At 33.8% G+C, this 26,321-nt stretch overlaps 4 protein-coding genes across 7 annotated transcripts in view; 3 read left to right on the forward strand and 1 right to left on the reverse strand.

Moving 5' to 3' along the window:
* The first annotated feature begins 425 nt into the window (after window positions 1-425).
* Window positions 426-14,335, forward strand: LOC113492769 (protein tramtrack, alpha isoform). Of its 4 annotated transcripts, none has more exons than XM_026870429.1 (3): window positions 426-847; window positions 2,846-3,894; window positions 4,742-8,345. In XM_026870429.1, the coding sequence occupies exons 2-3, from the start codon at window positions 3,042-3,044 to the stop codon at window positions 5,533-5,535; spliced, it is 1,647 nt and encodes a 548-aa protein (XP_026726230.1). In that variant the 5' UTR covers window positions 426-847; window positions 2,846-3,041; the 3' UTR covers window positions 5,536-8,345. The 4 variants fall into 4 exon arrangements, with proteins under 4 accessions (XP_026726230.1, XP_026726229.1, XP_026726227.1 ...); XM_026870428.1 differs by lacking the exon at window positions 426-847 and adding an exon at window positions 1,481-1,681; XM_026870426.1 differs by lacking the exon at window positions 426-847 and adding an exon at window positions 1,484-1,592 and having other exon boundaries at window positions 4,742-8,344.
* A 105-nt stretch (window positions 14,336-14,440) lies between these two features.
* On the forward strand, window positions 14,441-17,381 carry LOC113492770. The gene is made up of 3 exons (XM_026870431.1): window positions 14,441-14,867; window positions 15,325-15,570; window positions 15,658-17,381. The coding sequence occupies exons 1-3, from the start codon at window positions 14,474-14,476 to the stop codon at window positions 15,849-15,851; spliced, it is 834 nt and encodes a 277-aa protein (XP_026726232.1). The 5' UTR covers window positions 14,441-14,473; the 3' UTR covers window positions 15,852-17,381.
* Window positions 17,382-18,559: 1,178 nt separating this feature from the next.
* On the forward strand, window positions 18,560-19,657 carry LOC113492772 (MRN complex-interacting protein). The gene is made up of 2 exons (XM_026870433.1): window positions 18,560-18,795; window positions 18,865-19,657. Exons 1-2 carry the CDS (start codon window positions 18,745-18,747, stop codon window positions 19,642-19,644), a joined length of 831 nt encoding a protein of 276 aa, XP_026726234.1. The 5' UTR covers window positions 18,560-18,744; the 3' UTR covers window positions 19,645-19,657.
* Window positions 19,658-19,943: 286 nt separating this feature from the next.
* Window positions 19,944-26,321, reverse strand: part of LOC113492771 (extracellular sulfatase SULF-1 homolog) — an 88,059-nt gene continuing 81,681 nt past the window's right edge. Inside the window, exons 8-17 of the mRNA XM_026870432.1 lie at window positions 25,147-25,311; window positions 24,647-24,821; window positions 24,133-24,286; window positions 23,683-23,831; window positions 22,137-23,599; window positions 21,940-22,054; window positions 21,502-21,721; window positions 21,221-21,352; window positions 21,045-21,132; window positions 19,944-20,967 (exon numbers count right to left, since the gene is read on the reverse strand). Of these exons, the coding sequence (XP_026726233.1) occupies window positions 20,880-20,967; window positions 21,045-21,132; window positions 21,221-21,352; window positions 21,502-21,721; window positions 21,940-22,054; window positions 22,137-23,599; window positions 23,683-23,831; window positions 24,133-24,286; window positions 24,647-24,821; window positions 25,147-25,311 (2,749 nt within the window). The 3' untranslated portion in view covers window positions 19,944-20,879. The remainder of the gene's footprint in view (window positions 20,968-21,044; window positions 21,133-21,220; window positions 21,353-21,501; window positions 21,722-21,939; window positions 22,055-22,136; window positions 23,600-23,682; window positions 23,832-24,132; window positions 24,287-24,646; window positions 24,822-25,146; window positions 25,312-26,321) is intronic.

The raw sequence follows: 26,321 nt of genomic DNA on the forward strand, positions 1-26,321 counted from the left end.
TTGCCGATAATGATAGTATAAGCAATACCTAAGCAGAATAGATACTATGGTCATGAGCATAACGTGAAAAAAAAATAGTAGGTAACGCGGATATTTGCGATTGAAAGATTTACATATTTTCATTATGATATGACTTTATTTTTTCCTAAAATTTTACGAATTGAAAAACTAATTTTGTTCTCGCATAGGTTTTAGTTGCAATCGGGAAGGGGCACCCTCCGCTCCTTTATTCCTTTTCTGCCTCGTAGAAGACTGCGCTTAGGAATCAGTGTTCGTGTTTTCCACGATTCACTTTTGAAACTTTCTAACCCTGTGCCGGAGTGTAGCGGCAGGGAGGGGCGCGCGCGGGTGCCAGAGAGAGGGTACCGACCTCATTGCCCATTGCCACTCCTCCCGCCGAGGCGGCAGGCCATTTTTATTAAAAATACTTCCGAGTAACATCGCGCGCGGAATTTTATTTTTCATATCCTGAAATTCATCCTCCTATTGTTCAAAAGCTACAAAATAATTACAAAGTGGTCTAGCTCATTAAAAACAATCCGCATAATATATTTTTTTCGCAATATCCTAAAAAAGTAAACAAAAACATTGGTGTATGTTCAAGTGAATTTAAAACTTAAAAATACAAGTGCGCCCTGCGTTCTATTTTCCGTGCGGACTCGGGTTGGTTCGGTTGCGAAAAGTGGCGGCACTCGGCCAACATCGGCGGCGATCGCCGCGAAGAGGGCGTCCATCCAACCCCGCCCGTGAGGGACAGAGACAGAAGACTCTGCTGACATGGCGACAACACGAATGGATTGATGTTTTTCACGTGGAAAACTCATCCCTTCGATATATGCATGTAAAGGTATGTCGATCAAGATGAATCGAGTATTACAATTTAATTTTATCTTTAAAAACAAACTAATTGGCTTAAATTTTCTGAAACCAATCAATTAAATCCTTTATTCAGCTCATTATCACAAATTATATTTGATTGTTGGTTACTATGATGGGTAGATAACTAGGTAGAAGCTGGATTAATCATATTACGATACTCAGATATATGTTGACCATTAAAATATTTAATGCGGCATGAGTAGGAAAGTTACATTAAAAACGCTAAATGCTCTTTTATCATTAAAAGAATAATTGACCTACCGGTAGGTCTACCGGCGCCGAACCTATTTTTGTCCATAGATCGATTTGGTGTTAAATTTAAAAGGTTTAAGGAGAAAAAACTACAAAATTTCAGCTTGAAAAGCGTATGCACTTCATAATAACGTGATTGATATGCGTCATATTATATCCTAAAGGGGATGGACGATCTTCCTTGTACAAGAGTAAATCAATAGGTTTAAATAAATCAATATTTTACCGTGCACCCTGCGCTGAATATATCCGCTGCCGCCATTTCGATGATGACGGCGTATTTTTTGTGAGAGATATTCGAGTCGCGGAGCGAGTCGGTGTTCGTCGCGCGGGGTTGCGGGCTGCGGCCGTCAGTCGTCGGGTGAGCGGGGTGCGACGTAAACGCGGACTCGGACTATGGCGGAAGGGCTGATCCTCATTCCCATAAAAGGGTCGAGTTGATTGTGGTGCAGATACGTGTGGTACGTTCCCTTATGTTAGTGCAGTGATATAATTATTCTCAAACGGTGCTTATCTCTACGTATCGGCTGAATTAATGTGGATATCGGAGGTAATAATGCCATTGTGATGACGTAATGTAACGCGCTCGACTGGGTGCGTAGTAATAATTCGAGCGCCCGTTTATACCGCGATAACGTTTGTGGTCAGCACCTGTGGATGTGGAGCAAATGTTCTTGTTTTTATAGCTTAAAATTAAATTCGAGACCGTTCCAATTGGATTCTGTTTGGAATACTAACCTATGTATCGACCAGTAATATATTTTAAGTCAAATTGAAATAAATGTTAGTGTACAAATCTTGAGTAAATCAAACGCTATCATATGACGAATACGTATGTGCTGTTAAACATGGCTGTAGTGATACCTAGCTTACAATTCAATTTCCTACTGCAGTGCGCTCGCCGACGCGATGCACAGGCTCCCCACGCCGCTAGACTATAAACGCCCTCGATTTTTTTAACCTTGATTGAATTGTGTTGCTATTGGATTCATTCACAACCTAGTAAAATGTAATGAATGTAGTATGTACAATGAAGAATAAAATATACCACTTATTTTTAGTTCTCGGTTATTGTTTAATGACTTAATGCGTTTCTTTACACGAACATGCCTATTAAAAATGATTTGGAATTGCCCTCTTGAAATCTTGATTTATCAAAATAAAATAGACTTATTTTCTAAGATCGGCACCTAATCGGCAAAATTATATGCATGTGATTTTATTTTTGTTCATACTTAGCATCGATCTTCACAAATTGCAGGTTAGATTTTTATTATGAGTTGTAGTCAGTATGTTGATATTAACGCTCCGTCGATGAGCACGACGCTGCTTCTACGATTGTTTCGTAACTAAACCGTCTTCTGACAAAATCATGTGTAGAATTGTATATGCTTTAAATTTTATAAGCCTACCTAGCTCACTATAGACTTTAACTAAATATACATTAAGTTAAACTACGAGATGCCCACCATATCATAAATATAAGTTATTAATACAAGTAACTAGGCAATAAATACAGTATTGCGTGCGGTCCCAAGGAGGATAATAGCGTGACAGAATTAAGCATTAACGTATACTCGTATAATCAGAGTACCTAATTATATCTAATAGGCACGAAAGCATAAATATGAAGTCGCTCCTCTACTTTCTGTTTTCAACAGTAATCAAACGCCGTATTCAACATAATAATAACAAAAATGTTATCCTATTCCAGGTCCCCCTGCGCCCGTCACACAAACTGCACTAAGCACTATGAAACTGAAAATGGCTTTTAAAAAGTAAACATTATCTATTGTTGACGTTTTGTTGTATTGTTCATGGAACAAGAGAGAATATTTATGTATACACGATTGAATAGTTGTTGGTAAAATTTGATTTTAAGCCTGGTTGGTGAAAATACAAAAGCAAAAATGGCTACGCAAAGGTTTTGTTTGAGGTGGAACAACCACCAATCCAACATGTTATCAGTGTTTGACCAGCTACTACACGCAGAGACGTTTACTGACGTCACCTTAGCTGTTGACGGCCAGTTGCTGAAAGCACACAAGATGGTGTTATCAGCCTGTAGTCCCTACTTTCAAGCTCTCTTCGTAAATCACCAAGAGAAACATCCGATTGTCATACTGAAGGATGTTCCATATTCCGACATGAAGAGTTTACTAGACTTCATGTATAGAGGAGAAGTAAGCGTGGACCAAGAGAGGCTGACGGCTTTTTTGAAAGTAGCCGAGAGCTTAAGAATAAAGGGTCTGACTGAGGTTAATGAGGAGAAGTGTGATATACCAGCCTTAACTAATTCGTTAATTCAGCAGCAGACTAACGCACACACGCCTCCACCGCAATTGCACAGAATACACCCATATATGCATCAAAAGCGTCCTGCATCCGGGATGCCCAGCGGAGGAGCACCTCCTAATTTGTTAATGCCTCTATTAGGCAATGCATTAATGCAACCCAAAAGAAAGCGAGGGCGACCAAGAAAACTCAGTGGGAGTTCAAGTGACGCATTAAACACAGCGGCCAGTCCTCCAGGAGAGTTTATTCCTGAGGCAGCATCTCATGCATCATCAAACCGACCCGGCGATCAGTTGATTAGAGGCTCTCCAGAAATGTTGGAAGTTAAGATGTCAATGGATGGATTTAACGCGGACGACGGTGCGACTTCAGGGGGTGAGGAAGCGGGCGAGGCTCTTCTTATCGATGAAGGTGATGACGCTCAATCGACCGAAGCTCCGATGACTGGCAAGGACTCCGAATCGGCAGGTATGTACGAATCTTCACAATAATCTTATTCTTTTCAGCTTCGTCGTTTAAACTATTCACTTGTTAATAGAGTAGTAACTATTAATCTTATTCTATTATGATGTTGTTTCATGAATGTATAGCAAATGAAATGTAAAAAACAAAAAGACCTCTCCAATGAGTAAATAAATGAAAATTGTTGTTTATACTTGCTTACTATTTGTAAATATTTACCTGTATTAATCTTCCTTTCCAAACATCTAACATTGAATACAATAGTAATAAAATTTAAATTAAAAAGGGAAAAGCTAATGGGATATAAGCTTTGATGTTAGGATACGATAAGTGAAAAGTGAAGTGTATTACAAATGCCTACCTTATATTTAATAATATTTAAACTTTATTGAAAAGGGGTAAGTGATAATCTATGAAATTTTTTGACGTATACAAAGTAACAGAATGCTTATTTTCTTCTATAAATCGACAATTTTAACTATTGCTTGCTTTTCTGCTTTTGGGGAGAGCTATTAGAGGAATGGCCAGGGGCAAACTCGGTGTGGTACTTAATGGTTTGATAATTTCTATCTTTATAAACTTCTTTAAATTTAAATATAATGTCTTACGAATGAGAAAAGGGAACACAAACAAGGCTTATTCCCAATAGCTTTCCTTGGTTATAAAGCAATTGGAAATATTCTGGTGGCTTGCCACTCACAATAAAATTATATAGGTTCGTAGTTTTAAAACTAAGTAAATAAGTGTTTTTTTTTGCGTCTCACTGAAATATTTCCAATACCATCGTTGAATGAAATAAATTTAATTTATTTCATAATTTCCTATAAATTGAGACCTGAAACCGACTTTTCAGATCCCGATAAACCACCAAAAGAGGAAATACAACAAAACTTTTCAACAAACGGACCTGTAATATCTATTGAAAATGGATCTATAAAACAAGAACCCGCCGCCGAGGTGAACGATGGTTACAACGAACCAATCGAATATAAATACAATCCCGACAGAAGCCGCGAAAACTCTAATTCGCAAGATGGTCCTGTTAAAGATACAGAAGATAAAAACAGACTAGGTCGTAACTTAAAGCCAAAGAATAGTAAAAAATTGCTACCCCAAATGTCAAAAATTAGAGCTCGAAACTTGTTTAATCAGCTTTCTGGGCTATCTAATCTGAATCCCGCGTTAAATACGTTCGATAAATTCCCTCCAGACCCGGTTCTGATGCCAGCTCTCGCCACACAGCTGTTCGCCGCTGAATTAGAGCAAAATAACCTCAACTTGGCTAATAACGAGGTATCCGATTTAGCACCGACCAATTGGGAGCATCGTATATTTCCTTCGCCTATAAGGAAGGCCAATATGGGGAGTGTGGGTAACTACCATGAGGAGACAAACGAGTCGGTGAGAGATTATTGCATTAAGGAAGGAGAAAATGTTTTCAGATGTAAAATATGTGCGAGGGTCTACACCCACATAAGTAATTTCTGTAGGCACTACGTTACTTCTCACAAAAAAGATGTGAAAGTTTTTCCTTGTCCTATTTGCTTCAAAGAGTTCACTCGAAAAGATAATATGATCGCTCATTTAAAGATCATACACAAAAATCAACCCAATGCAAACGAGCAAATGGCGAAACAAGAGTCTTAATGTATTCAGAAGTTTAGGTTGTCGGCAACACTCAGTAGGTACTCTTTGTCGCAGATGTAATAAGATCTGATTAGCCAGAGTAGAATTTATTCATGTTATACGTTATTTAACTTAAAATTTGCCTTTTCAATAGTTTATAAAGCGTAGATTGCGTATTGAGTAAGCGTTCGAGCTCTAAGTTTCATGAATATATCAATAAGTTTGTTGATATTAGACGACGCCAGTCGTTTGTTGTTAATATTTATCTATTTATTTATTTTGTTCCATTTGTTTCTCAGAGTGCTGACTTCAAAGAGATTTATAAAATTTTCTATGATTTACTTGTTATTTTGCACTTACTTGTTACTTAATTTTATTAGTTACAACATTTTCAGGGTACAAAATAACTACTCATGGTGATCGTAAATTCAAAAGTAGTGTAATTGTTAATGTGCTGAATATTAAATTTAATGCAATTCTCATTGAACTGAATTAGTTAGTTTAAGTTTAGTTAATATATTTATGAGTATATTGCAATGGCATAGTCTTTTCGTAAATAGAGTAACTGAAATTGATAGTACTCTATCAACCTTTGTTATTTAAATATGCATCAGTGATCAGAGGCTAAACGCACTCTCTATGAAAAGACTTGAAAAAAAATGCCATTGCGTAAGTAGTAGCGAAAATGCATTTTCATTTTAACTTGCCTTAATAGTGATCTTAGTTGTAGATGACGATTTGACTTCTCCGAAGTAAAACTCAACACAGGCTATGATTTTATGTTCTAGAATTTGTTAAGATTAATTTAAAATAGTTTATCAATGTTGAAATATTTGGTTGTAAATGTTATTATACTATTCAAATACTTATTTAAATCGCTTAAATTATACAATAGTGAAATACAATAAAATTAAAGATTAGTTTGTAATAAAAGGGCGAAGATTGTAGCAAGCCTACATACACATTATAGGTAGTTAAACGTTCAGTTCCTGAGTATTCAACAGAGCCCCAAATCAGTTAGATATTTTAATAAAAGTTTTAATTCCTTACATTATATAGTTGAATAGGAAAATATTTCTTTGTTAATTTATTTACTTATGTGGAAAATCTACTTGTCAAAGACAATACAACAAATGTAGTAATTAATATTATAACTTAATATCGCGTATTGCACGTATCGTTTTCATTATTGTAAGCATGCCTTTCAGAGAATCCAATACGTGCAAACGCAGTATTAATATCGATTCACAAACGCATCTACCTATTCAAATTTGAGTTACTATCTAAAACAACTTTATAACAAATGTAACATATTATATATTTTAAAAGTTGACGATTAAATTGTATATATTTGAAACGAGGCAACAAGGCGTTGTTGTTAAAAGTGATGTTAGCAAGGTGCTTTGAATGAAGTTTATATGTAACTGGAATCATGAGATGATTTTGTAAATTCTATTTTAGTAGAAAACAAAATGCCTTAAATATAAAATAAGGAATGGTACTTATAAATTATTTAGTTAAATTTAGAGGCAAAAGTAGTCTTCCATGTAATGATAGCGACACGTTTTCATATTTCAATTATAACATTGTTTTAAATCAATATAATATAATGTGTTGATATGAATAGTACTTCGATTGGTACTTAGGTACTTACGTCGTAATGACCCAACAACCAAATTCTCCAATAATAAACGTAGGTCCAGGGAACGCTTGCCTATTAGTGTGCCTTTACTTGTATATTAATAAGTTAAATATTTATCGACTACTAGATGACTAAGAAATTTCAAAAATATTATGTAGATATTATTTATTTTCATTATTCAGAGTTTACAATATCTACTTTAAGAAGCTTCCTTAGGAGTTTAGAAACCTTTTAGGCCCAAGTAGTTAAATTAAAAGACGTATTTAAAATTAAGAAGATATCATCTCATGTTTTCCATTTTGTTTGGAAATCGGAACAACTCGTGAATGTTATTTACTAAATGAATATAAAATTCGTGTAATTTTCGAGGCGTCTGGGTCTTGATAATCAATATTAAGACTGGTTAAATTCATAAAAACGAATTTATTGTACCTACCTTTCATAAATCTTTATACGAAATTTACCTTGAACATTGATAGGTACTTAAAGAGGAAATTTAGACTTAAATATGGTGAGGCTATTATTGAACGATTAAACAAATCGCTTACAATATGATAGTCAATTTAGCCAGTGCCTAAGCTTAACCCGTTAATTTATGATGTGTACCTAAACACTACTTAAACCTCTTATTTGTAAAATTGCATGTTTCGTTATTTTTATTATTATTATCATCATCGGTGTAACTTTTACTGAAAACAGAATCCAGGTTAATAATTCTATTCGAATGACCTATATTTATTATATCATCTCACTAATGAATAATTTTATTATTTGTTAATCTTATATCATAATTGGTGCTAAATTATACTTAAGAAAATGTCACATGTGATGTGACATAAAATGGATTGTCCCTAAAATATACATATTATATATTGTTTGTTGATATTGTTGTTTTAAAAGCATCTATATAAGTACATAGTCAATCGTTATATCTATCCGTTGAGTCAATGTTATTATGGGACTTAAAACATTCGCAATTATATAATTCAATTCAAATATTAATTAAAGTATAACACGTATATATATGATTGAAACAAAATAATAAGATACTTATCTACTTACATTCTACTATGAAATCTTTAAGCAATATTTATATACATAAATTCATATAAAACGAAAAATAGTGAGTTTATAGCATAGTTACAATACATATATCCGGTTTATTAACATTTTATAGTATTTTCATCAAATAACATTGTTTCCACAATAGTAATTTGTTATTATATAATAAAATGTAATTGTACTAATTTAATTTAAAATTTTATTTGAGGAATTGGTCGACTTAGACGTTTCAAATAGTTTAATTTGTCTATCTATTTAAAAAATACTATGTAATAACCCAAAAACATTAGTATGTGACAGTTTATTTATCTGCTAAAATTAATTAATGCCAATTCGTCAAATAAAACCTAACATATCTAGTTATGTTTTACTCTCACAGTGAATTATGAACCTGCAAAGTAAATATTAAAATTATATATTGATAAAATTCACACAACAATTATAATAATTATAGAACTTAGCCAAATGTTAAGCAAATCCATATTTTTTTCGTTATTTGCACTTAGACAATAGCAAATGCAAAGAGTATGTTTAGATAAATTTAGAATTGAAAGTTACACGACATAGAATAATTGTTAATGAAACAAAATACAATGGTATACAATAAGGTGTTAATTACTATTTTTAGAAACTTTAAAGAAAATAATAAAAGTTACAGCAAAAACAACCAATATTTTTAATGATTCTTACTTATTATTTTGTTTTGATTGTTTATTGTTATTTTAAGTTTACACCTCTTTGATTTTATTTATTGTGACACTAAAAGGCTTAAGCCTATCTTGATTGATGTTTATGTTTAATTCTATTTACTTATCGTTAAATTGTTCTTGTACCTAATATAGTACAGTGCCTGCATGTGGTAATATGGCGCTACATTCTGTTATAGCTGACATACAATGTCTTGCCGTTTTATTTTATACTAAACTTGGTGACACGATTTATTTATGTTTACATAGTCTGTCACCCGTGATTTATGCAGCAACGATGACGAACACTAACGATTTCAACAATATTATAATATTTTTTTATATTTAAATAGTAGCAAAGTAACAACACGGGTTATTAGTAAAGAGTAGATTAAAAGTTAAGTTATTTATATTATTATTATAGACATAAATAGTGTTGTTAACAATGGAGTCAACATTGAAACACTGTGTAGTAATGTTACGTTAGTCACGACGAGAGGACTAATCAGGTACGTTATCCTATGACGCTACTCTCACGTTTCGTAGATGGTGTGGTTAGAGCTAGATTACGTTTAATGCTTTCTATGTTGCTCAAATTGATGCTCTGCAATGATCAAAGTATTGATTTGTTGGTCCAGTACAAATTGTTGCTTTTTATTTTTATTTAAACCATACTCTTAGATATTTCGGATGCAATATTATTCAGATATTGATTAATGAGGCTAATGACATGTTCCTGATATTTTTATCCAATCATGTTTTTATTTTAGCTTACATGTTTTTCGGTACGTCCTCATAATTACGGTATACTTATTGGCAGCTACTATTTTCTAAATAAGTTTCTCATGTGTAGTGACACAACACAATTTCTATGTTTAATTTTACTTTTCAACTATAAACCCACCTTATGTGATCTTATGAGCTTAAGTTTACTGAAGTGTTATTTTTATAATTATGTACCTACTACTGAACTTGCCGAAATAGTTCCAAATGCAAACACTTGAGTCCTATTATGTCATAGTGAAATCTATTCTTTTTTGTTATTATTTTTAATTTATTAATTTATGGTTATTTTAAAATAGTTTTAGCAGTTTGACTTTGCTACAATTTCGTGGATTAATTAAAACGACAAAAAAAACATTGATTACATCCTACTGTTATCTTTAAACATTTCTTTGCTTTATGAGTTTTAATGTATAGGACTGATGATACAAATTTTGGCAAATATATGTATAACACACCTAGTACATATATTCCAAAGTTGATATTATTTCACATTTTTTCTAGTTTTTAAATGTTTTATTTTGAATGCATCTCGTGGACAAGTTTATCGTTATTTATTGTAAAATAAAAGTATTGACTTTATTACTGGTGCTATATTTCCAAATGGTCAAAATGTAAAGGCAGCTCTTACACAAAGAAAAAGTAAACTTGTTCATGGCATGATTCCATACATCGTGGTTTTCATTTTAATCATGGTGTAATAAATTTCGTCATTCAATTTGAACAAATAAAGTTAATATATTTTCAGTTTGTTTTTTTTTTCATAATTATTTATCCTCCCCATTGCTTAAATCACCCCATAGATAGTATTATTAAATTTCAGTTACTTTTTTTTGCAAAATGTATTTTGTGTGCATACATTCACTGTAGAGACAGTAAGTTCAGCCACCCAATAGATCTGTATGGAAAGGACAATTCCAAAAATCTGACAATCAAACACCAGTTATAATAATATGAAAGTTTTTCTTTTACCTATTGATATGGTGTTGTCCTTTAGTACGGTGTAATAGTGAAATATTAATATAAACACTAAAAATTGTCACTCATAATATTTTGTAACTGATTACAGGACGAGGTAGCCCTGATTCAGAAAATAAGGACATGAAATATTCACGATCATCGCCTACAAACGAAGGATCAGGAAAAATACGTGTGAACCCCGCGACACAGGCTTCTACCTCTAACGAGTATCAAAATGACTCCATAAATAACAACACACAGCTCACAGGAGGTAACCAGATGCAAAGGCCAGCTGTCAGAAGAAGGATAAGGAGAAGAGCGAATTCAACTTCTAATGACCCCGCCGAACAGTTGACTGAAATGTCTGTACGGGGGCTCAACCTATTCAGATATGCGTCAGTCAACGAAGGGGTATATCAGTGCACAGAATGCGCGAAAGAAAACATTCAAAAAACTTTCAAAAATAAATATTCATTCCAGAGGCACGCTTTCTTGTACCACGAGGGCCATCAGAGGAAAGTATTTCCGTGTCCCGTTTGCTGTAAAGAATTTTCTAGGCCAGATAAAATGAAGAACCACATGAAAACAACGCACGATTGTTATGTACCAAAAGATTGCGTGTATCCACCGAACACGTTCTTTATGCTGCCGGGGATCGAGGGCCAGCTCCTGCCTGGCATCAAGCTGGAGGCGGTGGGCTCGGGGTCGCCGCACGGCTCCACGCCCTCGCACTCCTCGCCCGACCCGGCGCAAGTCTGAGCAGGCACGTGTTGCCGCTGGATTGTTATGGATTCCACGTAAACAATATGTAAACTTTTCCTTTGTCTAGTATGTAGGTCTTCAAGATGTCGAGGTTTCGATTATAGTATTCGTTTTATTTTTGGAGTTAAATTTTCATGTACATTTTTACATTGTACGTATTACATATTTCCAAGAATACTGTTATGCATTTAATATCGAATGTTTGTTACATAAATAAAGCTCATTATGTTATCTTGTTTAAAAGTATGGTTGTGCAAATATTAGACAATAATATACAATGTAATATTGAGGCCAGTTACTGCGTGTTGAATTTAACTTGTTTTGAAATTATAGCATTTGTAGGTGCTTCAAAAGTCTGAAATGTGCCTTCCATTTACGCAGTTAAAGTTTATTACTGAAAGAGTTATCGCCTTAAAGTGCCTAAAAATACTTATAGTTATTCGAGATACCGCAAAACACCAACCAAAGACTGTATTACAAATAAAACTTATTTTTATGTCGTATACGTGCGCGAATTGCAAGATTGCGGGAACATGATCGGAACATGCGGTCTCAGCCCTGCAAGCTCGGGTACCAGGCATATCAGGCCCGTGGCAACGTAAATTGCGACATTGTCAAGTATCACTAGCAAGCATTAATAAAAATAGATATATTAATTATATTAAAAATCTTTTCTATCTTCATAAAGACTTTTATAAAATAGAATATAAAAATATTTGAATATTAGTGAGCCTACTGTTATGTACGATATGTACCTATTTGAAATCTATTTTAACAAGAGATATAGTGGGAAAATATCAATATAATATGTTAACATGTAACTTAATAGTGCCATAGCGCAATTTTTATTCATTTTGTATAATTTTAATATAACTAAAGTTTCCAACTTTTATTATTTCACTTTAGATTATAATTAGTGAATAGAGAAGACGTTCTAGGTGAACTAGGACCTAAAACAAAATCAGCAGTTCTTCCATTGATAAGGGAAATAATATTTGTTAGGTAATATTAATATAACACCTTATGTTCGTGTATATCGTTAAGTTCATGTCGGAATGATTATACCTAACCTACGTTGTTTAAGTTCACGTTTTGGCACATTAGGTACCTTTATGAGATCGATTTACGTTTTTAATGATTGGATACTAAAATAGTGTAGGTTTATTATTATGTCTACTTAATGCATTCATGGTTTATAAATTTGAGTTTCTGTATTTTAAAATTTAGCGCACAACTTGGATATAGTTTCATTTATGTTAAGTTTACACAAATAAGATTTTGTTAGAACACGTTCTTGTATATAGTTTAATTGTGTATTACATAAACATTTAGATTTATATAGTCGCCGACAAGGTATTAACAATTTGCAGTGTGATTTTTATTTAAGTAGGTACGTCAGCGCCAGTCAATTGCACAAACAACTCAACGTATAACAAAACGTTGATTTTTGAGAAGAATTAGGTTTTTTGTTTCGTATTCTTTTATTTTTATGTTTCACTACTTATTATTCTTGAATGCTTATTGAGTCTGTGGACTTCATTAGGTGGAAAGGAATTCTATAAATCATTCTTTTGTCTTTATTATTTTGAAGAGGTGAAGTGTTATGCCTATCTTTTATCTTTTTTTGTAGTATTTTATTTTGTGATATTAGTGCTAACTAAGTTAGCGATCATGTTCATTGTTGAGTTATTGTAATTCTTACTTTCTCACTTCTAAACATATGCTGCAAGGCAGCGTAATATTATTATTAAAAATCATTGCTTCATGTATTTTACATGAATAGAGTATTATGGACATTAGCATGCGTCATAAATTTAAATATCGGCGATTAAATATTTTGTTATTTCTAATTGTATCTACAAAATTAAGACAATTTTATTTGCACATAAATCAGAAATGACTATTAGTGGTAATTACGATATCTGTTTATCAATATTTAATTATTGTATCAAATTGCTCCAGTTATTTAGATTTTCTAGATTTTCTAAAAAAATATATACTTGTATTCATGATAAAACCCACTTATAGTAGGTAATCACACCTACATACTAACGGCAATAATATGCTAATTGTAAACTATGTTATATAAAATCGTCTAGAAGTTTAAAAATGTTTATTATTATCTAATATGCAAGAAAAGTTTTTACTATTTAGGTTCGTGTCAAGTGCAATTATTATATGCAAGTGTTGATTTTTTTCTATATTCTATTGATTCTTACTCGATGCCAGTAACTCATATTTTATTACATTTAGGTGTCGGGCACTTTGGATGTGGCCAAGACCATTTTACATTGTGCCTGACAAGCTATTGGTATCGAGTATTAATAGTTTACTATCGTTCACATATAGTACCTTCTGTACCATTTATATTTCACTTACTAAGGTACCACACAATATAGGTACGTCTAGTACTTTTATTCTTTAACATTATTTGAGGTCCTTCGAGTTTGTTTACACATATCTATATTTATACTACATGTTTTTAATCTATATTTCTACCTGTCGTGAAAATACCTCTATGAACGATAAATAAAATTATCTGTATACTGTATAGTAACCGTCGGTAATACATCTATTGTTTATAAGATGGGCCATACTAAAATATATTTTTTATTTCGACTACTCCTACAATATTGTAATGATATAGTGATTAAGAACGTTAGATATTCGATAGTCTATATTAACGATAGCTATTAACAAAATTACTACCACAGTCTAACTGATAATATTAATAGATAACTATAGTAGATATGTAATTATCGTTGCAAACATCAAAGCTTTAACAATAAATTGATGAAACGAGACAAAAGTTTATTTTTATTGTAACAAAAAGTAGTTATATTATAAAGAGAGGATCTTACCAACACGTATTGAGTAATTATTGTGAAAACATTTACCTACACTACGAATAAAACGATTAAAAATATTAAATGACTTCAATTATTGTACCCTTTTCGTATTGATTAAAATAAGTGAAACTAAAGGTTCTAAATGCAATAACTTGTTATCAGAAATTGCAGAGTACTCATTTGACGAAGACGACGGAGACAACGGCAGCATCCCCATGGTAACGTTAGAAGTTATGTCGGATGCTTCAAACACCGATCTAATAATAATAGATGAAAACTTTGTGAATGAAAGTACCCCTAACTTTGATGATGATACCCTTAACAAAGAAACCGGAGTGCACTTTTTAACTGAACAGATGAATGACGAGTCTACATCTAAACAGAACGAAGAAAAAGAGGGTACGAAGGAAACACCAAAGGGAAGACATGAGTTATTGGAGTACTTATTACGTCACGACGGTAGTGTTATTTGTAAGATGTGTGGCGAAGTATTACAGACTCGCACCCATTGGTACAGGCATAAGTACAAGCGTCACGCCCCGCATCAGACAAATTCTACGCCTCTATTTCAGTGCGAACAATGTTTCGTCTACTTTAAAAGTCGAAAAGGTTAGTGTCTAGTAAAGTACCAGTAGGTAAATAAACATCAGACAGTCATTTAATTTGGTGGTCTATTCGAATACTCAAGAATTTTGGAATCGTTTGGCTCACCCCTTATAAGTCAAAAAAAGATAATTCCAGAAACACATATGATTTTATTTCTCAAAAATCTGTCCAAATCCGCAAATTTTATAATTCAGTCTTGATATCGTACAAGCGATAGCAACTTCCATCAACTTCTTTGAATTACTTAGTAGAGAATTAACTTCAGCAGTTTTAACACTAAGTTCACCTATTTTTGTTTTTATATCGATAAATCGATGAGGTGAATACTCAGATTATATCGTCCAGAAACCTTCTTAGGGTAAATAAATAATTGTATTCTTAGTTATTGCTAAACTCCACCTCTGTTGTTTAATTCATTATAATATGACTCATAACTATGACTATTTTACACAATTTTCAGGATATATTGGCCATTTAGCAAGTAGACATAGTGAGTTACTATCAGACTCCAGTCCAGTATTAACTAATACCCCGCCAGAGACATGCACAAAAGCACAAGAAAATATTCAAGTGACACATGAAATGAAGGAGGAGTTCGATCCGGAACCAGCGATACCACAACCGACTGAATATACTTACCAAGATACCACAATAAAGCAAGTGCCTACAAGACCTACCGAAACGAAAAAATCTTATAAAAACAAAGGTAGCCTTTCGGCATTGAAGTTTTATTTAAGTACATAGAAATATTCAAAAGGTGTAGAAACTGTCATAGCTTTTAATTATGTTTCAGAACTAAATACAGTTAAACAAGCGGAATGGGAGGAGAAACGATCACGGGAGGAAAAATTGGTTGCCGATATCATAGACCGTGTACGACGTGAATGCGAGGCACAGCCGAATCGTGGGAGCGCCCCTGCCCGCCGGGGCTACTCTCGCCGTGCCAATGTTATGCACTCTTTGCGCCGAACAGACGCGCTGTCGTAAGCACGACTCATGAAGTTCCTCTAGAATAGCTTTACCTAATATTAAAGAGGTCAAACAATATATAGGTATACGAGATGTGTTCTTTAACGAGGTACTGTCAGAAGTAAATAAATAGTTATTACTTTGTAGCTTCGCGCTTCTATTCACATGCTCCTGCTCTAGTCGTGATAGATTTTATCAAAGTAGCTATCCAATCAGTGTAGTAAGGATGATAAAACGGGGAGCGCTACTCAAAATGCATCCTACGATCGAATCAGGCCCATGGAACTATTTGGAATTTATTAATTACAATATACCTATACTTAATCTGACCGAAATAATCGGCCTAGTCTAAGATCTAAGTAATGGAACTGACTTTTTTGAAGTTGTGCGTATATTTTGTGCCAAGTGTATGTAAATAAGTACTGTGCCAAAAAATAACGAAAATTATGTGCCAGCGGCTGTCCAGAATTTGTAAATATCTATAAATATAATATTGTCAGTGTCTACCCATTTTAAGTAGATATTTAACCATTTTTGTGGATTAATAAAATGTAAGTCTATGTATTGCAACTAGGTAGGTAAAAATCTTAGGAGTGAAGCCATTTTAAAATGATTCATTGTGTTCCTATTAGATAGTCTTCATTCATATCAATAATTTTAACAGGAGTACTTGATTTTGAAAATTTTTATTGAAAAAAATTGATAAATAAAATTTAACGCATTTTTAATGGAAAATCGATTATTCATGTGAGGCATACATTTTGAATCGATCGTACGCAGGCACTTGTTATAAAAATTAATAGGTAAGACTTGAAACATAAACGATTGTCATTCCACATAGTCGTCTACAAAAAAAATACTCATGGCCAGTTTCACGTGATTAGTTAGATAATGAAGAAAAAACCTAAGTAGGCCTAGGTATCCGAAACTATTTTTCATATAAATATAGGTAGTAAAATCTTGGCGAATACCTATATTATCATAACTGTAAAAAAAATCTGTCCCGTCTTCGTCTACGTTGAATTTATTGTTAAACGGCTATAATTATTTAGGAACGAAATGTGAGACTGAAAGTAAAAATTAAAGATAGGGTTTTCCTGAAATGCCTACGTTATTAGGAATAGCTTAACCGAAATTCTATTCTTCATGTAAATATATTCCTAGATAATCCATACGTATTTACGGGATTTTAAATTTTGTCGCATAACCTAATAAATATAAAACGGTTTCCTAAATATGTGGTATCTATGCATATTTACCTAATATACGATTGTATGGGCGCCATCATAAGTCTTGGAAACGAGTTATTCGTAGCTAATTAAAAAAATAATTCTAAATCAGGGTTCCATGCTTCACCTAAATTGGAACCATTGCAATTTTGAAATACATTTATCAGTGCGGTAGGTACCTATGTATTTATTTTATTCATAGTCTGTGTATTCATTAAGTTTTGTAATCATAGAAAATAATTGTGTCAAATTTGTAAATATACATGACATTAAAAAACTGTGATGAATGTGGCTCAGAAATATAACGTAATAAGTATAATTTCCATGTTTTATTTTTTGAAGGATCTAAGAGAATGATTGGACAAATTGTCAAAGAAACCTGTGAAATAGCATTAAGTAGTACGTACCTACCTTTTTATGAAAATCTTTAATGTTGGAGTATGTCGGAGGTTAATGTTAGTAGATATATTTACAGATATTACTTATTATGTGAGCCACCCGGAACCGGTAACAAATACCTTTTTTTCCGATTTTACATTCGTCTTTTACTATTTTTTTATTAAATAATTGCAAACTGCTTACCTCCTAGTCAAAAGTTTCCTTCCACTTTCACTGATCTTAAAGGTTTCTTCAATATTATACTCTTGATTGAAAGAACCAGACAGTTTAAACATTCAGGATTAAAATAAGGACGCAAATTAGTTTTCAGAACCTTCAAAGTATAAGTATAAAACATCGAAATTACTTACACTTTGTTCGTAAAAAAAAATGTTGTAATTAACTCTAAAAGAGTAAATAATTTATATTTCAGTAGAAATAATAGTCCACGACATGCTCTTTTATATTTTATTTATAAATACCAAGTAGGTACACAATTATTTAAAAGTTGTGCATAGGTACTTTGTCTGTATTTCTGGTATAACGTTAATAAATATACAGCATTTTTGAAAGATTTGACTTATTGCCAAGAAGAAACTTACAATAATGTCTGTTTTACAGCATTTAGTTGTTAAATCAGTTTTTTAACTCGCTTTCCACTTAGTTCATCTACTGAATCACCTGTTTACTATTGTTATTACATTTTCTCACTGTGTATAATTTTAATTTTTATATGCTCTCCCGCGCTGTCTGTCTCATGTCTTTGTCTATGGCTGATGACGGACACGATGGATCCTGCTGATCCATGAATATTTTAGTATGTTCGTTGTATTACTTGTATTATAAAGAAGTAAAATATTTTGCGATCATTACTTAAGAGTTGACTATGTTCATTTTTAGTATTTAAATACTTAGAACAACCGTCAGAACACGGATTTTAATTTGTTATTTGAAATGTACTTTCCCAATAATTAGAAACATAAAATATATTGAATTCATTATAAAAATAATTTATAGTATTATAATTCGTAATTTTTTCATTTTTTATTTAAACCCTAAGTTCATACACCGTCAATGAACAACAAAACCCATTTTACAAGCATGTAATACTCTCAAATTAATTATTAGCACTGGCAAGCGCTAACTGCTGACTGCTGTTAATGTTATGACGTACTGACGTTTGAAATTGTTAAGAGGAAATGTTATGTTTTAAACAATTTTATTGTTGTTATTAACAAACCACTAAGAGGTTACTATACCTACTTACTATTGTACAATTATTGCAGACATTGGTGCTAATAGTAATGCCACAAATTTTCCAAGTATTACGATGTTTTAAATGTCTGGTTTTTCAGGTAAGTTAAGAATAATAATATGCGGCATTCGGTAGAATGAAGTTTATTTTTTATTTTATTTCAAATCAGGTTCATCAAACAAAAAAGTCGAATAAATGGGAATGTAAACTTTGTGGAGAAAAACAATCGGTTAAAAGACATTATGGATTGGGTACGGCTAAGGATTGCAGACTACATGTGCAGAAACTAAATGGCATGAGAGGCGAGATAGACGAACTAAGGTCTAATCTAAGCGATGATGAAAATAAAGAGTCCGAACATGTACCATGCTATATTCCAGTCTCTTCTAATAAAGTCACTGTCAGCAAATGGTCTAATTATGTAGAGCCCCCGGAGACAAATGAGTCTTTTGAAGAAAAATCAAATGACGAAGGGATGTCTTTAGGCGATGCACAGGTAGTTTTAGAATTGCCAAAAAAGCGGAAAAGATTTAATACCGTTATTTCACAGAAAAATACAAATGTTAAGGTGTCGAGACATTCAGATGTTTCAGACGAACAACAAGAAGTTCACCCTAGTAATAAAGATTGTGATTCACCTCATCCTGTATTCAGTGAAAAACAGAATCTTGATATTGCTCAAACAGAAAATTGTAATAGTACCAATATTTATGAAAAACTTGTAGCAAAAGATGAACTCACAACTAAAAGTATAACTAAGAAGAAATTTACCCCCCCTGTATTAAACAAAAACTCAAAATGGGCACAATTCACAGACAATAATGATGAAATTGATGAAGGGGATCAAGAGAAAGGTATTGCACCATCAGCTAGTATTACAATGTCTCAAAATGATTTAATGTTCTCATTGTGTGAGGATGATGACTGGGATAATATTTTAGAAATATAATTTGAGATAGAAACTTTTTAGCTTTACTTTAAAAATCCTTTTATTCTTTCATTTTCCTTGACTGTGTTCAGCCTTCATAATTTTAGTATGGGGAGAGGAAAGCATAAATTTTAGCTAAGATTCATTATGAGAGTCAGAGGGTTATGAAGTCTTATAATCCAACTTTAAAAAGAACATAATTGCCGTTTGTATACTTATTGAATTATTTTCAATTGTGGACTATTAGAACAAAATGCTTCCTAGAATACAATACATACACAACATACATAAGGACTTCTACATGAATAAAACAATGTACATGTTTTCCAATATTTTTATTATTACAACCAATACACATTATCATCACAATGGCAACAGTTTAATATCACTTTCATTAATGTCTACTAGATAAATAGCAAGTGTACTACAGGCATAGTTTACATCATAACATCTACAACAAACTTTAATTATTACATCCATCTTTCATTCTCTTACTCAAAACATGCCATCACTAACACAACATATTGTGTAGCTCCCACAAAAAGCTAAGTATAACAATAATATTACAAGGATAATAATAAATTGCAGAATATTTATTTAAAGCTAGATGTATACAGACTCATAGAAAGATAGACCTATAAAAAATTATTGTACCAAATGACTCTTCGGATTTGTCACTTAAATCTATTTGTATTCGCTTAAAAAGAAATCTAAAACAGTATAGTTACTACTATCAAACTTGTGTCAGGCAGTGAAACATTTACTTCAATTTATCATAATGTGATAATTTATCTACTCTTACGGGTAGAAGATGCTTATCCAATAAATAGAGGATAGAAACAGCCATATAGTATAATGATACATTATAATATAGAATACACAGGAAGCCCTACTACTTTCGATGTATAGTAAGAGTACATTAGGATAAATACAGTATGACAGTCACATAAATATAATCGCAATAAGATTGATCGAATTTTCGTACAAAGATTAAGTTGACCTGTTCGTCTTATAATCTCTACAATTTATTTACGTACTAATTTTGATATTTTTCACTGGATTTTTGGTTTCACTCGAGACCTAATTCTCAGGTCTAAAAAGTAATGTTCACGCCACGTTGCGACTCCTTTCGTAAATAATATCGAACTATCGTTATTGCTCCCGCCCCGTACTGCCTGTCATAAATCTCTTTACAAGCTAAGCAGTCCACGTATCTGCTCGTCATGTCATTTTCCAAAATATTTATAGTACAGCGACTAGTGGGGCGACATGTGCCTGCGCCTGTGCAGCTCCCTGTGCGGCTCCCTCGCTCGCGGGACGCGCCGCCCCGTCCAGCGCCATGCTCTGCAATGGAAGATTGCATTGATAACAATTCGGTAAAAGATTATTAGTTCCACAAAGCTATGTTTGATATACTTTACCTTTCATTATATCCAATATTGTCGCCTCTATACAAATGGTCCTCATATCGGTCATCAAATCGTCTGTTTACAGTTTCTTCGCTGCTACCTGTGGGAGAAATAATATGTTTTATTTCTTTATAAATTAATAACACGCATAATAATTTACGTTATTGACTTTAAAAGTAATACAGTACCCATTGTATTTGAATGCGAGAACCGTCTACATGATGGTCCTCTGCAGCTAAGGAGTTGCTGTAGCTGATTGTGGAAATAGTCCCTTTCAGCTTGTGTCAGATACTTTACCCTATTTTGCGTTTCGAATGGATCTGAAATGACAGCAAAAAAATTAAATTTGTACCTACTTACCTGCACTAAATTTCACAAATAGTTTAATAACGTCCTCCTGTTATAGCCATCGCTTAAACTCGGTAATTTATAAGTAAACCCAAATTTCAGTTAAAAAAAGTAAACTTGCCTATTCTCAAATTATAGTAGGTAACAAGTCCAGTGATGAACTCGCAGTAGAGAAGGTTGTGTGTGGCGTTGATCGTCCTGACGCAGTTGTACGTGTTGTTGGATGTGCTCATGCAGAAGCAGAATGGCCCCGCTGTCCAAAATGGCGCCGTCCGCCAGTGGTCGTTATCGTGCCGGTAGCAGTTCATACGCTCAGACTCGCAAAGCTTCTCCAATTCCGCCTGAAAATGAAAAAAAGTGTTGCTTAATGACGAAGATATTTGCAAATCAGAAAAGGGATAACTATTATTGTTAACGCTGATAAGATCGTAAAAAATCCTGGAAATTACAAGGCGATATCAGGTAGAGAACTCACTTGAACTTTAGTATGAATAGATAACTATCTAAAAGGTGTTTGTAAATATAACATTTAATGGGTATATCATTAAATAGAACTAACCCGCTTTCTTGCTTTTCTCAATTTCTTCTGCAGCAGTTGTGCTTTTCGTTTTCGCTGTTCTTCTCTCACCTTCTGCGCCGCCTCCAAGTAGCTGTGTGCAGGGCCTCTCATTTTTCTGTTAATATACAATACATTTAATAATAATACCACAAAAAACTACAAGCTTCCAGTTTAAAGTGTCTCTATTTTCAACGTACCGGTTTTCCTCGCAGTAACAAACATGTTTGTCTTCATTTTCAATGAATAGCGGGTGGAGTCTTCTCTGGAAGACATCAACAGGCTTATCAAAGATGCCCAAGTTCTTTGAAGTCGCCTTGTTAGGATTTCTTTGTTCATATTCAGAGGCATCGAGTCTCGTTGGACCCAGACTTAAAGGCGCAGCGGTAGTCGCCCTCAAAGTTGTAGGTCTACTCGTTGTGGTGGTCTCTGCAGTTGTCTGCTTAGTTGTACTACTTCCTTCTTTCTCAGTTGAAAGGATTCTGTCAATAGCAGCGCTAAAGAAATTGACATTATGGGAGAAGTACCCTTGGTCCGTACTGTTTTCTTCAGGTATACGTTTCGTTGTGACATCCACATGCCTTGTAAATTCAGTGGTGACAATAGAATCGGTAGTCGTAATTATACTTGGTACGGTAGTTTTATCATTGTCTAAAGTATTTTGATCTAAATAGTTTCCTTCAATAACTATGGTAGTGACCTGAGGTTTTGGTATTTCAATTTCAGATGCGGTAGTATTAACAGTTCCAATTACTTCGTTTGTTATATTCAGTGTCGGTATCGTAGGAGCCTCAGTACTAGTTTCGTTTTTCAATTGTATTTCAATTATTTCGTCTTTGGTTTGTGCATTTACTGTAGGCACCACATATTCATTGGACTGTTTCAACTTTTTCTCTGTAGTAGTAACATTCCTGTGTTTCGGTTTTAACCTATGAAATCTTCCTTTCCTTAAATGTTCTTTTGAACTATTGTGCTCGTGCGTTAAACTCTTATTGAATAAATGATTATTAATAAATGTGGGATGAACGGTTTGTGGTTGAGTCTCTGTTACAAGTGGTTTAGCAGTCTTTAAATGTCTCTTTATTTCCTTTAGATCTTCTAGTTTCGTCCGTAACTGTCTTATTTGATCTTCTAAGCTTAATCTGTTAGTGTGCCATGCTTTAAGGTCGTTATAGATTATTTGTGAACAGTTGACTCTTCCATCCTTTTCTATCTTACATTCTAAAGAAGATTCATTGCTGTTGACGATAGCGTCGTTTTTCTTATGTTTATTATGGCTCCAGTGCTGAGCCCTACGTTTTATTCTCTTATGATTTATATTATCTTTGGTACGTTCATAAGCCTCAAGAAATGCTTCCGTTTCTTTTATAAGTTTATCAATTTTATCCTTAGTGTTCCTACTCTCTAGTTCGTCAATAGGTTCGTTCTTAAAGCTCAAGTGTCCAATGCTTGGGTTTTCTTTTAGAATACTATCGACTGTGTTTGGTTCGTACACTTCATTGTCTATAGATCTTCGACTGCGGGTACTGTTTCCTTTCGAGACTTCAGCAAGGCGTCTTGCTATAGTTCCATCAGTTTCCAACCTTGTATAGACAAGACCGCTGGGGGTGAAGCAGGCACATTTCTTCGTGCTCATCTTTGACTGAGGCAGGTTTAATTCAGACTGTAAAAGAAAGCATTCGATATACATTATTCTATTCCACTAAACGTCTTTATTCATTATAGTTATAATGTAAATATCCTGACCTCGTATCTGCACTTATGCCGTCGCCACCTTCCGTTGACGAGCACACACTTCCACTTCCTGCCGGCGGAGCAGGGCGCGCGCAGCTCCGCCTTCGAGCAGTCCGCGGCGATGCGCGCCGCCTTGCCCTCCACCACACTCGCGTCCGCTACTGCAGATTACGAATAAACCATAACTATTATGTCAGTTTTTTTTAAGCTAGTCATACCTTTCTGTATGACAATGGACTGCTTTATAAGCCAAACTTATAATATTATTTTCAAAAAAATGTTGTACACCAAAAAACCATTCAGAAGTTACAAAGGTAGATATGTATAGTTCTAAAATAAGCTAAAGTGGAGTGACTGACTGCGATAATCTAAAGTTGAATAAATGAGTAGGTAGGTAGGTCATAAGAGCCATGAAGTTTCTTTGCTCCAAAACCTGGCGTAAAATATCAAGATTGAACTCACGTTCGAAGAGTTTGTTCTCAGGAGTGAGGTAGTTGGGCTGCTCTTGCGCGTCGAGAGCCTTCTCCAGACTCGCCTCCAGCAGTGGGTTGTGACTTTCATTTGTTATCAGCGGTTCAGATAACTTCCTTTCGCTGGTGTCACTCTCCGAACTTTCCTGTATTTTTTTAATTGTGTTAGCGTCCTTCGATTATAATTTAATAGATAGATTATACCATATTTGCAATTATGTAGGGATTAGTGTACGAGAACCGAGCTTTCGGTTAGTATCAAATCAAGATAAATTTCTTGTTAGTTCAAGATGCAGATGTTAAGAAAACAGAAAATAAAAACTATTAAATCGGAGGGTTACAGTATCGTGGATAGAAAAAATCTAAGTGATATAGGATAAAAAAAATTAAAGCAGCGTTTCATAATGGTATCTTGAGACAATTCGAATGACTATCTACATCAGCAGAAGTTCTGTTTTACGAGGTCATTGAGCATTCAGAGTAACATTATGCTATCCTATCCTCACATCGTCGTCGTCATCATCAGGCTCCAGGAAGTCATCATCGTCCGTATCTTCATCAAAGTCGCCGCTCTCCGAGGACTGTGGGGGGGACGTGGTTGCTCTGTTCTCGTTCATCTCGCGACTGTACTTGTTCTCCCTGGAGCGGTGGCCCAGGCCTGGCATGTCGCGCCGGCCAGAACTAGAAAAGTTGTTGTTTGAGTTAATTGTGAGTCTTGTGCCTATGCTACAAAAACTGTATCGGTAATGTGAAATGGATAAGATTCATACTTTATTAATTACTGTACCTTCCTACAGCACTTTATTATGTTTTTTCTTATTCACTCGAATTTAAGTATCTACAGATTACCCAAGCATTCTTAGTGATCTCCCAAAATTAATAAAAATGAATCGCCAAAAGACTGCGGGCAATATACCTATTAAATGTTTTTATTTCCTATTACTCTGAACTCTGTGTCGTTTATAATGGCACGAAGTATGCTTTATGCTGTGTTTATACAGCTTACCTTTCGACTAGGAACGTGTCAGGCCAGTGCGCGGCTGCGTGGCGTCGGCGTCGCGGCTGCAGCAGCGGTAGCAGCGAGCGCCCGTCCATATGCGCGGGCGGCTCCACGCCACCCATGTCCAAGAACGTTGGGGCCAAGTCGATGTTCAGGACTATGTCGTCTACACTGTAATTGATAGATACATGTTCATATTCGAGTTTAATGGTCCCAACTGGTAACGATCTTACGATGACACGACATTTACGTTTCGCCTTTAGTTTTACAAAAATTTCAATTTTAGAGGCTCTTTGGGATTTCTTGTATAGATTAAAATTACATTTTTAAAATAAAGGAACTATTCTTACGAACAGAGCTAGTGAAATTTTAAATCGAATCTATCCATCTTACGTTTGAGATTCACTATGATAACCATGGAATTTTTTAATATGTAGAAAACTATATGTATACCTGTTTTATACACCGTGATTCTTTAGTCGGCTTACAAAAGCAGCCCAGTTCATGTTCATGTTCACACGTTCATGATAAAAAAAATGGTATTTATGAGATTTCAATAAATTTAAAATGCAATTTCTATTCAATATTATGATGCAATTCGTAGTTTTTTAGAAACACAGCTCTGTTGCGAGCGCGGTCCGAGCCTTGTAGCAATGGGCGGCGGCGTTATTATCATTTTTAAGAGTATTTTCAGATTTCGCTTGTTTAATTTTTCTTCGTAATTATTGTCTTAGTTGATGATAAAAAAATAATAATCGCGCCTAGGTGTATTTTACGTCGGATACATGAACTGGGCTCCTTTTGTAAGACGACTAAAAAATCACCGTGTATATTATAATCTTTTTCTAAATTATTATTTATCATAATCATAATAATTCAGAAAAAGATATAAATAGTTATTTTTTAAATATATCTGGCTGGTATAAAAAATAAAACATCATAATCGTCATTAGATAAATTAAAAATAAAACGATTTATTCCTTTTTATGGCGTAAATGGCATCCTTTTAGTAATTTGTGTTATTCCAACCAGTTCCAGTAGATGTTATTAGTCAAGGAGGTTGTTATTAAGACGTTTACATGGAAAGACGCAGTCGTATTTTAATTTTAAATGTAAGCTTATGTTAATATTATATTATATTTTAATTTTATCAACAACAAATAATAAATCAGATGAAAAAA

The sequence above is a fragment of the Trichoplusia ni genome, chromosome 4 (genome assembly GCF_003590095.1).
Source record: "Trichoplusia ni isolate ovarian cell line Hi5 chromosome 4, tn1, whole genome shotgun sequence".
Taxonomy (NCBI): domain Eukaryota; kingdom Metazoa; phylum Arthropoda; class Insecta; order Lepidoptera; family Noctuidae; genus Trichoplusia; species Trichoplusia ni.

Coding starts and splice junctions, on each gene's coding strand:
- LOC113492770 (XM_026870431.1), top strand. CDS start 14,474: ATGGTAACGTTAGAAGTTATGTCGGATGCTTCAAACACCGATCTAATA. Junction 14,868..15,324: donor CTACTTTAAAAGTCGAAAAG/GTTAGTGTCTAG, acceptor CACAATTTTCAG/GATATATTGGCCATTTAGCA. Junction 15,571..15,657: donor AAAATCTTATAAAAACAAAG/GTAGCCTTTCGG, acceptor ATTATGTTTCAG/AACTAAATACAGTTAAACAA.
- LOC113492769 (XM_026870429.1), top strand. CDS start 3,042: ATGGCTACGCAAAGGTTTTGTTTGAGGTGGAACAACCACCAATCCAAC. Junction 3,895..4,741: donor CAAGGACTCCGAATCGGCAG/GTATGTACGAAT, acceptor CCGACTTTTCAG/ATCCCGATAAACCACCAAAA.
- LOC113492772 (XM_026870433.1), top strand. CDS start 18,745: ATGCCACAAATTTTCCAAGTATTACGATGTTTTAAATGTCTGGTTTTT. Junction 18,796..18,864: donor TTAAATGTCTGGTTTTTCAG/GTAAGTTAAGAA, acceptor ATTTCAAATCAG/GTTCATCAAACAAAAAAGTC.